Source organism: Aphis gossypii, chromosome 1 (assembly GCF_020184175.1).
Source record: "Aphis gossypii isolate Hap1 chromosome 1, ASM2018417v2, whole genome shotgun sequence".
Lineage (NCBI taxonomy): Eukaryota > Metazoa > Arthropoda > Insecta > Hemiptera > Aphididae > Aphis > Aphis gossypii.
This window is the reverse complement of record NC_065530.1, coordinates 28,011,373-28,022,913: the sequence shown is the minus strand read 5'-3', so window position 1 is coordinate 28,022,913 and position 11,541 is coordinate 28,011,373. Positions and strand designations below refer to the sequence as shown.

Sequence of the window (11,541 nt, the reverse complement as noted above, 5' to 3'; positions counted from 1 at the left end):
AATTCGTTGAATTTTTGGTTTTAGTAAAAATCCCTATTAAAATGTTGAAATAGTTGTTGTTTCTAGAGAATATATTACAATATTTTCAAACCACCACTGTGTCACAACCTTTACTGCATCTAATATTCTATTCCCGAAATTGGTTTTTTCAGATGAACAAACTAAAATATGATATTAGAGTTTAATTTTTTTATTAATTAAATAAAAATAACAATTAAATATATGAATCTTTACTATAATGTTAGAATATTAATAAAACATTTGTGAAAAAATTTTAACATTTAATCAGTTTATCATATTCTTAATCTTAAATTTCATGAAACATCGTTGTATATTTGCTTACAGTTGTTGAGATCTTTTTCTGAAAATAAGCAAAATAAAAAAATATATTAGATATTGATATCAAAGTAAAATGATTTATAATACATGAATAAGTCATAATAATTTATATTAAATAAGAATATAAGATTGTAAGTTAAAATTATTGTTATAATTTTGATTATTATTTATTAGCATTACATAATAATATAAAATAATACAAAATCAATGTTGTTAGTAATATATACTAAAGAAATGTTAGCTATCCAATTTTCAAAAAATTATGAAACATTGAGAAAATTTCATGTGCATCAATTACAAAAAAACTACAGTTAATGCTGTTAGTTGTTTTTTTTTTAAGTATTTTATAAATTGATAAAAATGAAATAGACCTAAGTAAATGTTGATTATCATTGTTCCTTATTAAATGAATTATACAATTTTTATTTACTAATCATAAATACCTTCTTTGTGACAAGATAAGTTTTTCTTTGTCTTAATTAATATCCGATGACCCGGACAATCAGCAATTTCTAAATAGCATTTACTTCGGCAACACTTTTTACAAAGTTTATATTCACATTTTAAGCCCTTGATAGTAAATATATAATTAATAATAATAAATAAACAAACATTTAAATTAAAGTTAGTTATAATTTTAAAGTTCACTTAAATAACTGTACCTTTGGATTTCGACATTCAGAACACAATTCTTCAAGTATTCTTTGACATCTGATTTCTTTGTTTTTTAATTTATTCAACTGTTTTAATTTTTTTTTTGACAATTTCAATGGGTCAAGTAAATCTTCGTCATCAATACTTCTTTTTAAATTCTATTTAAATTAAATAATTTTTTTAGAAATTAAAATATAATATATTGTCAAACAAAAATAATCCTTACCTCTTTTTCGTCAGTTTTTGATTTATTTACTTCTTCATTAGTTTCAAGTTCAACTAAATTACTCTTAGGTACTACACGAATCATGGGTTGACACAACCAGGGAGGTAAAATTAAGTTATAATCTAAAATTATATTATAAAACTGTTAGGATGTAATTTATTTATAATATTTAAGTGTTATAATAAGTCTACCATTTTGATTGTTGTTCCACGGTAATTGTCCAGTATGATATGGTAAATATTTTACTTTTAATTGCATAATAGCGTTTCTAAAATCATTACGATTTTGACCTTTTGCTAATATATCTCTAATTGATTCATTTTCAGGAAGACTGAATCTGAAATTATAAAAAATAAATTAACTATAATTACATTATAATTTAAAAAAAAAAAAAAATTATTCACGTACATATGGTAGCAGATTTTAAATAAGTGACCTCTTGTATTTGAAAGTGGACAAGGATATTGTTCGCTAAGATCTAAGTACTCAAGTGCTGGTTCCCAAACAGGAGGTGATTGATTATCAAAAATGTATGGATTGTGAAGATGTCCTTCAGCAGACATAACTCCTTCACACAAAGTTTCCTTTAAACATCTTTCAATATCTTGATATATAAGAATATTGCCATTAGCTAAGACAGGGATTGATACATTTTCCCTAAAAAATAACCATAATATGTATACTAACATAGTTAAAAATATAAATGGTGTAAACTTATCTAATTTATTTTAATGATAATATAATTTATAAGTTATAGTAGATAGTTACATTTTATTTTGGATTTTGTTTAACTTACTTTACAGCTTTTATTTGATTCCAATCAGCTATTCCTGTAAATCGTCCTTTTTGATCTCTAGTTCGACCATGAACTGATAACATTTGACAACCTGCTTCTTCTAACATTTTAGCATACGAAATAGTTTTTGTTACATCTTCAAAAATACGTATTTTACATGATACTGGTACTTTAAGATTGTCTCGTAATGTTTTTACTGAAATTTAAAAAACATTATATATCAATGTCCAATAACATATTTTGTATTTTTATTCTGTCTAGATAGAGAAAACATTGTAGTCAGGGTGTCGTGACGTGACATACAATTAGCATCAAATTTTCTTGCTGGCCAGAGTATAGTAGGGTTGGATATTGAGCATATCAATATCATATTATTATTATTTATTAATAAGTAAATACAATAAAATCCAATTACCAATTTCAAATATAAGTTTCCATTCATCTTGAAGAAAAGAACCATAAAATCCACGCTTAGCAATGGCTTGTGGGCAGCCCAAGTTTAGATCTATTACATCACAACTATCTTCAACTAATTTTCCAGCTTCTAGTATTACTTTTGGGTCATTTCCACAAAACTATTAAAAACAAAATATAGGGATTATAGACAAAAAATTAATTTAACAAACATGTGGTATCTATGTTCTATTTAACAATAACAATGTACAATATAGTTAGAGTTTGGCAAAACTAATTTTTGGTAAGCTTTAATATAAGAATCTATTGGTATATCAACAAGCTAACAAGTTGAGAAGAAAGAACATTATCCATATTTTCACATTGGTTTTTATGATATGTTAATTATTAAGTGATTTCTTATTGTTATAGTCTACATATCTATTCATAGTTAGCTTAAAAACTGTAATATGGTAAAAACCAATGTGCAAACTTAGAAATGTTCTTACCTTTATGTTTCATACCACTTTAGTATTAAAGCTAACAACACTAAATGGGAGATATATGACACAATGACAGCGACCTTTAAATGTTATTGAATGAATATAATACTATGTTTTTATAGTCGTACCTGAACAACTAAAGGCCGGTCTTCAGGACAAGTAGTAAAAAATTCTTTGCGATATTTACGATCTTGAACAAAATTCTGACTGTGCAACATTGGTGCGAAACATAATTGAACGCCATGTTTACGTGATAACATTCGCCAAGGTAGTTCACTCTGTTCAACCATAGGGGCTAGTATATGCTTTGGTTTTCCAAGCCTTTCCCATAAATTTTCTTTTGATTCCATAGTTCTAATTGATTATCCTTAAAAATAAATATAACTGAAAAATAATTTTAATAAAAATTAAAAAATAAAATAAAATTTAACAATTTCAAAGGATACATAAACTAATAATCTATTGTTCGTCTTACATTTTCTATTTCACTAACCTAAGGTTATTAAATTTATTTTTATTTGAAAAATTCAATAATCTATACATTCTTTGTTTTTATTTAATTCAAGAAGATGTAGGCATACAATATTCAATATAGTGTACTACATGAAATAAAATCGACCAATTTCTATAAGTTCTTATCGTTAGTGAGCAATGTGCTTGTAAAAACAAGTTATAAAACACATTTTCAATTTTAATTGATTACTTAGAAACACAGTATAGCACATGCATTCTGTACAGCGGATGTTTTTAGTATTTATAAATAAAAATGAACATAGGTAAGGTGTATTTATTGACATTTCAATAGATACTGTAATCCACAAAATCCAAAATAAATTAAAACCATAACTGATATGGACACCATTTTTATTATGCAAAAATAAATAAACACAATATTTGATAATACAATATTATATTTATAAAGTATATATTAATCCAAAACAAAATGATAGGTAAATATTATAAATTATTTCACTTTCAAAATGTTTAAACAGGAAATAATTATTAGGTATGGTTAAAAAACAAATAAGTAGAAATTCTAAAACCACAAAAATATTATTTATTAATACTTAAAATAATACGTTTAAGTAAAATTTAAATCATAGTTAAACATACCAATTTATGATAAAAATATAATAAAAAAGTAAGATTTCAAATGTTATAAAAATTCATGGGAAAAAATTGTCCATTAACACATTTTTATCAAATAAACAGAAAATAAACTAAATGTATTAATTATAGTATTCATTTTCATTTTCTTATTAGTAGGTATTGATAAGTGACATTGGAAGAGAATCAATAGAAGTTTTTTAAATTTAGATGATGAAATAAAATATGACTGAATATTGAATAATGTAAATAAATTTGTATGATTAGACTATAATTATCACAAATTCGTAATTACATAAAATACTGTTTAACCCTTTCTTCCTTACTATACAAGGCTACGACTTATTGTGCATATAGAAAAACATATTAGGTTATAGATATATTATTTCACTGTTATTAGTTAATACTACTTAGATTAAAACACCTTGATATTAGTAAATTAAAAAAAAAAAAAAAAATTCAGTAGGTATAGTTTTAAATACTAAACAGTCATAAAAAGATATCTTACTCTATAAAACTCTCAACTCTCATTAAAATTTAAATTAAAATACAATAAACTTACAATGGACTTTTTATCTTTATTTTTTTTTTAACATTTATATTATATAATTATAAGACTGTTGTAGGCAATGTTATTAACAAATGCTTTTGAACATAATATTAAACACCAACTAATGATTTTCCAATATAATTTAAATATTGTATAATGTAAATCAAAGACCTTAAAAAAATATACTTAATTTTCCATAAAAATTTTACAAACATATTATTTTGCTAATACAATTTAAAACTAAATCGTGACACTTCATTAGGTACTTCAAACATTTGGTTTTCACAAAAACTTTTGTTTTTAGATAATAATTTTCTAAATATAATAAAATTTTAAATGAATTTATAAAAATGGAAAAGTATTAAAATATTAATATAATAGTACAACAAGAAAGGACGACTTACAATTGGTACCTATATATCACATGATAAGGAATATTATAATATTGCGTGCTCGGTAATCATTTTTTATTTGGTTACAAAAATTAAATATCATCATTGATTTAAATGGGTTGCAGTTGATTTTTGGAAACGTTAATTACAGGTCACAGTGAAAACAAATTGGTAGTCACTATTAGTCTCATATGGGATTAGGGAGATATATCAGTTTGAGAATAATGTATAATACAATAAGTAGGTACCTACTTGAATTATATATTATGATATGTAATTATATAAAATAAAAAACAATAAAATCCAAATCTTTTTTAATGCAATTATTCTTCCTCGAAGTTTTGGGTATTTTGTACATTTACATGTATAAGTATCAATGACATAAATACTGTCTTCTTAAGCTAAAATGCCATAAAAATATGAAAATTATTGGGGCTGAGTGATGGAAATAGGGACGGCAAAATTAGAGCTTGCCCCTCCTAGCATAATGTGTGGCTGCGCCCCTGTTTGTATGAGAAATGAAAAAATATTTTTTAACATTTTCAAATGTTAACGGTATTTTATCTTACCAGAGCAGTAATAGTCAGTAAGTATAGTTTTCGTTACTCTTTCGCGTTAAATCAAATAGGTACCTATATATTATATAATATACAGCTATAAGGAAGAGTTTGCATCACGCATGACATAAGAACAGAAAAATTGGTAAAAAGAAATAGCAATAGTCACTTATTAATTGTTAGTCAATCGATGGCGGTCTATAACGGCTTAAACACGGTTTTATACGGTCGTAAAACTATAAAATATTATTGTTTACAATTTTGATTACCAAACGCCGTCGTTCGTAAAACATTTTATCGGTCAACGAGTAGGAGCTGACGATGAAAAAAAAATGAAATGCGAATTGTGCGCGCACATATCACGTGGGTCTAAGGGACAAGGGGGGGATAAAAGGGTGGATATGGAAAAACCCGCACACGCACACATAAATCACGCGCTTTTAGAAGTATTGTGCGGGGAGGAAGACGATGGCGGCGGCGGCGGTTGAGGAGGCGACGAAGACGACGAGAGCCAACTGCACGGCCTGGTCTGCGGGTAACGGTTTTTCAGCTGCGGCGTGGACGGGTTGGACAGTCCCGACTCGTGAATCGGCGACAGGTTGGACGACGACTTCGAGTGTTTTATCTGCCCGTTTCCGGCGCCGATCTTGCGCCGCTTGGTTTTCGACGGCTGTTGTTCGACGAACGCCAACACCTGGCCCAGCTCCTTGAGCGTGATCTTTTGCAACTGACGGTGGCCGGCGGCCGCGTGAGGCAGGGCCGGCAGCGTGCCCGAGTTGAACGATTTCCACTCGTCGACGACCAACGACAGCTGACCGCCGTCGGCGGGTATGACGCGGTTCCGGCGGACCGCGAACGGCGACGGCGGTACCTTGACGTGGTGCGCGGCAGCCGCGGCGGCGGCGGCGACGGCGGCTCGACCGAACACCGGTTCGGGTTTCTGGAAGCAGCAACAGAACCCTTTGCGGCGTTTGCCCAACACGAAAAACCGCGCGCCGTCGCCCCGGATCCTGTTCTTCTCCAGACAGTACCGGCACTTTGGCTGTGCGCCGTTCTGCAGCTGGTCGCGGTCTTCCGGTCTAGTCCGTTCCGAGTCCTGCTTCGGGTGCAGCAACTGTCTACCGGCGCCATTGCTGCTGCTGCTGCTGCGACCGTACGACTCGACGGTCTCGACGGTCATGTCGTCGTGGCCGCCGCCGCCGCCGTCCGAGTCGTTCCGGCTAGCGCCGTTCAGGTTCGAGTGGATGCCGCACGAAGGCCGCTTGCTGCGCCGGCCCGAGGTCACCGCGCCGTAACAGCACGCCGAGTTGTACATGGCTCGGGCCACGGCGGACTTCCGGCCCGCGGCGTTCTTGCACGAAGACGTCGCGACGCCGTTGTCGGATGGCGACGACGACGACGGCGACAGCGCGGCCGCGCCGGCGTTCCTGGAATCGAACTCTGGATACCGCCTGTAGTTCCGGATGTACTCGTACGTGGTGATGCCCAGCGCGGATATGTACACGTGGAACACGCATAGGTGCAGCAGCAGTACCATGGCGACCAGGGCCAAGACGCACTGGATCGACGCGACGGTGACGAACACGTTCCGGTCCACCGACAGTCGGCTGACGCTGAACAGCTGGTTCACCTGGATGGTCTGATTGCTGCCGAACACCGGCCGAAGGTAGTGGTCCACGTGCACCGGATCCGAGTTGTAGATGACCAGCTCGGCGGACGACACCAGCACGATCACCAGGCACGCGAGCACGGCCGACACGACGCTCACGATGAACGCCACGTAGTTCCTGGCTCCGATACAGTGATTCAGCCACTTGCAGTGGTGGTCGAATTTCTCCACGCACTTATTGCACGATCCGCAGTGTTTGGTCCGGTGGCCGGACGTGTATATGTTGCACAGGTGACACTTTCCGTTCTCGATGACGTGCGCGTGTTTGGTCTTGTCCAGCTCGGGGACGGGCTTCCGGGACGACATTCCGCCGCGCAGCTGCGGGTCCGCGGGATCGATGAGCAGCGCGGCCACGTGCGACACGACGTGCAAGAAGAACAGGCTGCCCAGCACGAACAGAGCGACCGGATAGACGTCGGGCCCGAGGCCCGGCAACAGGACTCCGAACGAACAGGCGCCGAACGTGGCCAGCACCAGCCAACCGGCCACTTGCTGCGGGTGCCATGGCATCTGCAGCCCGTGGACGCGCCGCTGTTTTCTCCTGGTCTCGCTGTGGCACGGTGTCATGGTCCGCTGCGCATCGCACTGTCCCGAACTACGGCGGCGACACCAGAAACGGTTATAGCTGGCACCCGGTTAGTGGTCGTCTGTACCCGGCGGCCGCGGCGGTTAAACGATTGCGGTATATTATGTACGAGAGTGCGGTTATACGGTCTAACGTCAACAATCGAGTCGGTGCACAATGACGCGGTGACGGAAACGGCGGCGTAGGCGACGACAGAAGGCTCGGGACGGATGAAGCATGGCAGACGTCGACGGCGGGACGATTGGTACTGGCGAGGGATGCGCGACGACGTTCCGCGAGGGGCGCGAAACGGCGGTGGAATGTGCGCGCCGACACGCGCGCCGGAGGGGGGGGGGCAACCCGCCCACGCATCCTCGTCCAAAAGTTCCCCTCCGAGCGTGGCCGCGTCACGCCGTATCGATTAGTGTACGCAGCCACCCTCGCACGCGTCCACACCGCGTTAACCACCACCGCACTACCGCAGCCGACCGCGTGCGACGAGAACCGACGGTTAACATCGGCTGGTCGTGACGCGCTCGCAGACTTAATAATATCACAACAACCTACTCCGAAAACCCATTTCTGGCCGAGACAGGAATCAATCAATCAACGACGATCGGCAGACGGTGTAAACGTGTATATTATTATATTGCGCAACATTATACTCGCTTAGACGTCCGACGAGGAATTACAATAAGAGAAGAGAAAATTTTTTTTAACGATTTGTGTAACGAGAGTACCTATTTAGTATATATATAATAATGCAGCGGCGCGCAGCTGGTGTACTACTTTTGGCAGACGATATCAATAAATTATGCACAAAGTCGAACAAAACTTGTATAAAGTGTGCAGGAAACGAGTGTCGACTTCCTGACACTCGACAGACGGAATAAAAAAAAAAAAAGACCTACCTACAATATTTTTTTTGGCTTTCGCAAATCAAGTCATCGATATAACCATTAACCCATATAAATCTCATATGTACAATAAAACCCGATGGGTTAGGTCAGTTTTAATAAGGTATTCAGTTAATAAAAAAAGTTACGGAACGTCGGACACTGTGCTTGACTACAAACATATTATATTATGCATTTATACTTTATAATAAATATTATTTTGTTCAAAAAAAAAAAAAATTACACTATTTATGCTAACTGACAAATAAATTTAAGTTGGTAGGTAAATATTATGTTCGTTTTTAATTTTATTATTCTTTTTATTATATTAAACAAACTTTGGGAAAATAGATATTTAAACACGAAATATTTATATTTCACTCATGATTTAAACAGTTTTCTATAGGTGAGTATTTACAAAATAACCTACGTTATTTATAAGTATTATCCGAGTTCTTAATTTTATAATACATCAGTCTTAATCTGATCACTTTCTTACATTAACCTATTTATCATTTACATTCTATGCACTATAAAAATACATAAAATTTAATAAAGCCTTATATTATAATAATTTTGTAGTTAGTATTAACTACTAACTATCAATCTTAAAAGCAGCACATCAATTAATGATTTTAATATACATATATTATTTTGTATTGTTTTATAGATAGAATAATAAATGTATTTATAGTTTGTAATTGAATTAGCTATTCATCATATTATAAAATACGAAAACAGCAAAGTAAAAATAAAGTTTCATAATTTTATTTCACTAATTATATTGAAGTAGGTATAGTTACATTAGCTAATTGAGTAACAAAAACAAACTAAATTGTCATTAGTTGATAAAACAAAATTTGCAAGTATTCAAGATCAATGAAAAAATATTAAAATTGTTTTTTTGTGTTTATAAAACTTTCATAGTTAAATATTAGATAAATTATAGGTATTATGATTAGTGACTTACGGATAAATATTAAATATACTTAACATAAGGTTTCATATTTTGATATACATACCTCTTAAAGCAAACAATCATGAAACTTTCGAAAATAATTATTTGAAATAATAAAAACAACAGTTAAGTACCTAATAATAAGTAAATGTCTTAAAATTTACACTTTTCACGAATTAAACATTAACAACTTGAAAGTAAGATGTAAGTCGTAAGAACAGAACACGGTTACGTGAATTCCGTGTTAGTATAATCATATCTGATAAGTGATTACAGTGATAAACTGATAACAGAAACTTGTTTTAAACCAGGGGTTCGAAAAATTTTAATTATTTAAAAGTTGAAATCTATTCTGTGATAATTATAAGTTATAAATTACAATGTAATAATATATTATATTTTTAATTAACAATTAATTTTAAATCAATATTTAATTTTTTTTCTTATCTCATTTATATTTTTCTTATCAATTATTATATGTCTATGATACTATTACACAGAATTACATAAAAAATTATATAAATCATAAATCATATTAAATAATAAATAATATATAAGTGATAAGTCTATTGTCTATTTGTTTTGTTTAACTACCTATCTAAGGCATAATGAATTTTATAATATTGTTATATCATGGCTTGGTTTTAAATACCCTAAAAATATCAAAAAATGCATTTATGACCTTAAACTCTAAAAATTCCCTTTCAGAAATGCATTATTTATTTAAAAAAATTCAAATTACTATTAAACATGAGTATAAAATTATAAGAGAAATTATAATTGGATGGTGTGACATAAAGATAAATTTCAGCCTTGTCTAATTTAAAATCGGATAACCCGATGTTAAGTTAAAAATGAAAATAATTAATTATATTAAGTAGGTAGTACTAAACTACTGTGTAGCACTTATATTTTAACGAGGTCATTTTTTTTTAATCATAACACGAGAAATAGGTTAAAAATGACCTAAAAAATTATAAAGTGCATTAAAACGTCAAAAAAAAAGGCAAAATATGTCCTCAAAAAATGTTGTGGGTAGAACTTGAAACATAATTGTAGCTTGGAAAGCATCGTATTAGACATCCAAAAAAAAAATGCAAAGACAAATCCGAGCCCTAATCATGATTTAAGCCTTATAGAATAATAATAAATTAAGATACCTACTAAGATACTAATGACTATAATAGCCTTTATAGTGCTTTAGTAATAAAACATTTGTATTTTAAAATTGCAGAAAAGTGACGTTTTAATTGTTTATTCTGTTATTAAAAGTGGTAAACAAAAAGTTTAATACAACAGTTTTACTAAAAATAGACAGGTAATCAAAAAATCAAATCAAATATTATATTTTATTAATGAACGGGATTTTATTAAAAGCTATGTAAAAAAATAGGAGAGTTATTTTAATATCCAAGTGAATTAATAAACCTCAATTTTCTACCCTTAAATTATTACCGCTCTGGCGCTCTATAAACCCGTACACATGAAGAATAGCAAATATTGCGTACGCCCCTGTCAATTCTTAATAGCATGTTGAAACCTCATTTCAACAGTATTATCCTAAAATAAAAATCACAAGAAAATGTAGAAAAAATTACTATTTTATTTGAATACTGCACTGATAAGAATCTAAAAAGTAATAGTATTATTGTCGGGTATACCTAAGAAAAATGAACACGCAATAAAATATAGTTTTACAAAATATAGCCTGAACTCTGAAGAGCACATAATGTATATAATCTAATATCCATTGCCATTATTGATATTTTAGGGTGTAACCCAACTAACCTTATAAATCCATACACCGTAAATTATTTATGATATGAGAATTGTCATCCTTTCCAAACCTTGAAAAAGTATTTATGTCATAAGCTTATTGGTGTATATTGATAATGTAATCTTTTAGGTGACATAGAAATTGCCATACAAAGCTCGT

The 11,541-nt window shown here is 33.0% G+C and overlaps 2 protein-coding genes across 2 annotated transcripts; both read right to left on the bottom strand.

Moving 5' to 3' along the window:
* Positions 1-174: 174 nt before the first annotated feature.
* On the bottom strand, positions 175-9,845 carry LOC114121611 (tRNA-dihydrouridine(16/17) synthase [NAD(P)(+)]-like). Its single transcript, XM_027984020.2, has 10 exons — positions 9,670-9,845; positions 3,040-3,295; positions 2,431-2,590; positions 2,016-2,211; positions 1,628-1,876; positions 1,411-1,556; positions 1,220-1,341; positions 1,002-1,151; positions 783-909; positions 175-361 (listed from the first exon to the last, which is right to left on the bottom strand). Exons 2-10 carry the CDS (start codon positions 3,259-3,261, stop codon positions 315-317), a joined length of 1,419 nt encoding a protein of 472 aa, XP_027839821.2. The 5' UTR covers positions 3,262-3,295; positions 9,670-9,845; the 3' UTR covers positions 175-314.
* Positions 3,759-8,901, bottom strand: LOC114121610 (palmitoyltransferase ZDHHC11). The gene has a single exon (XM_027984019.2). The coding sequence runs from the start codon at positions 7,751-7,753 to the stop codon at positions 5,948-5,950; it is 1,806 nt and encodes a 601-aa protein (XP_027839820.2). The 5' UTR covers positions 7,754-8,901; the 3' UTR covers positions 3,759-5,947.
* Positions 9,846-11,541: the final 1,696 nt, after the last annotated feature.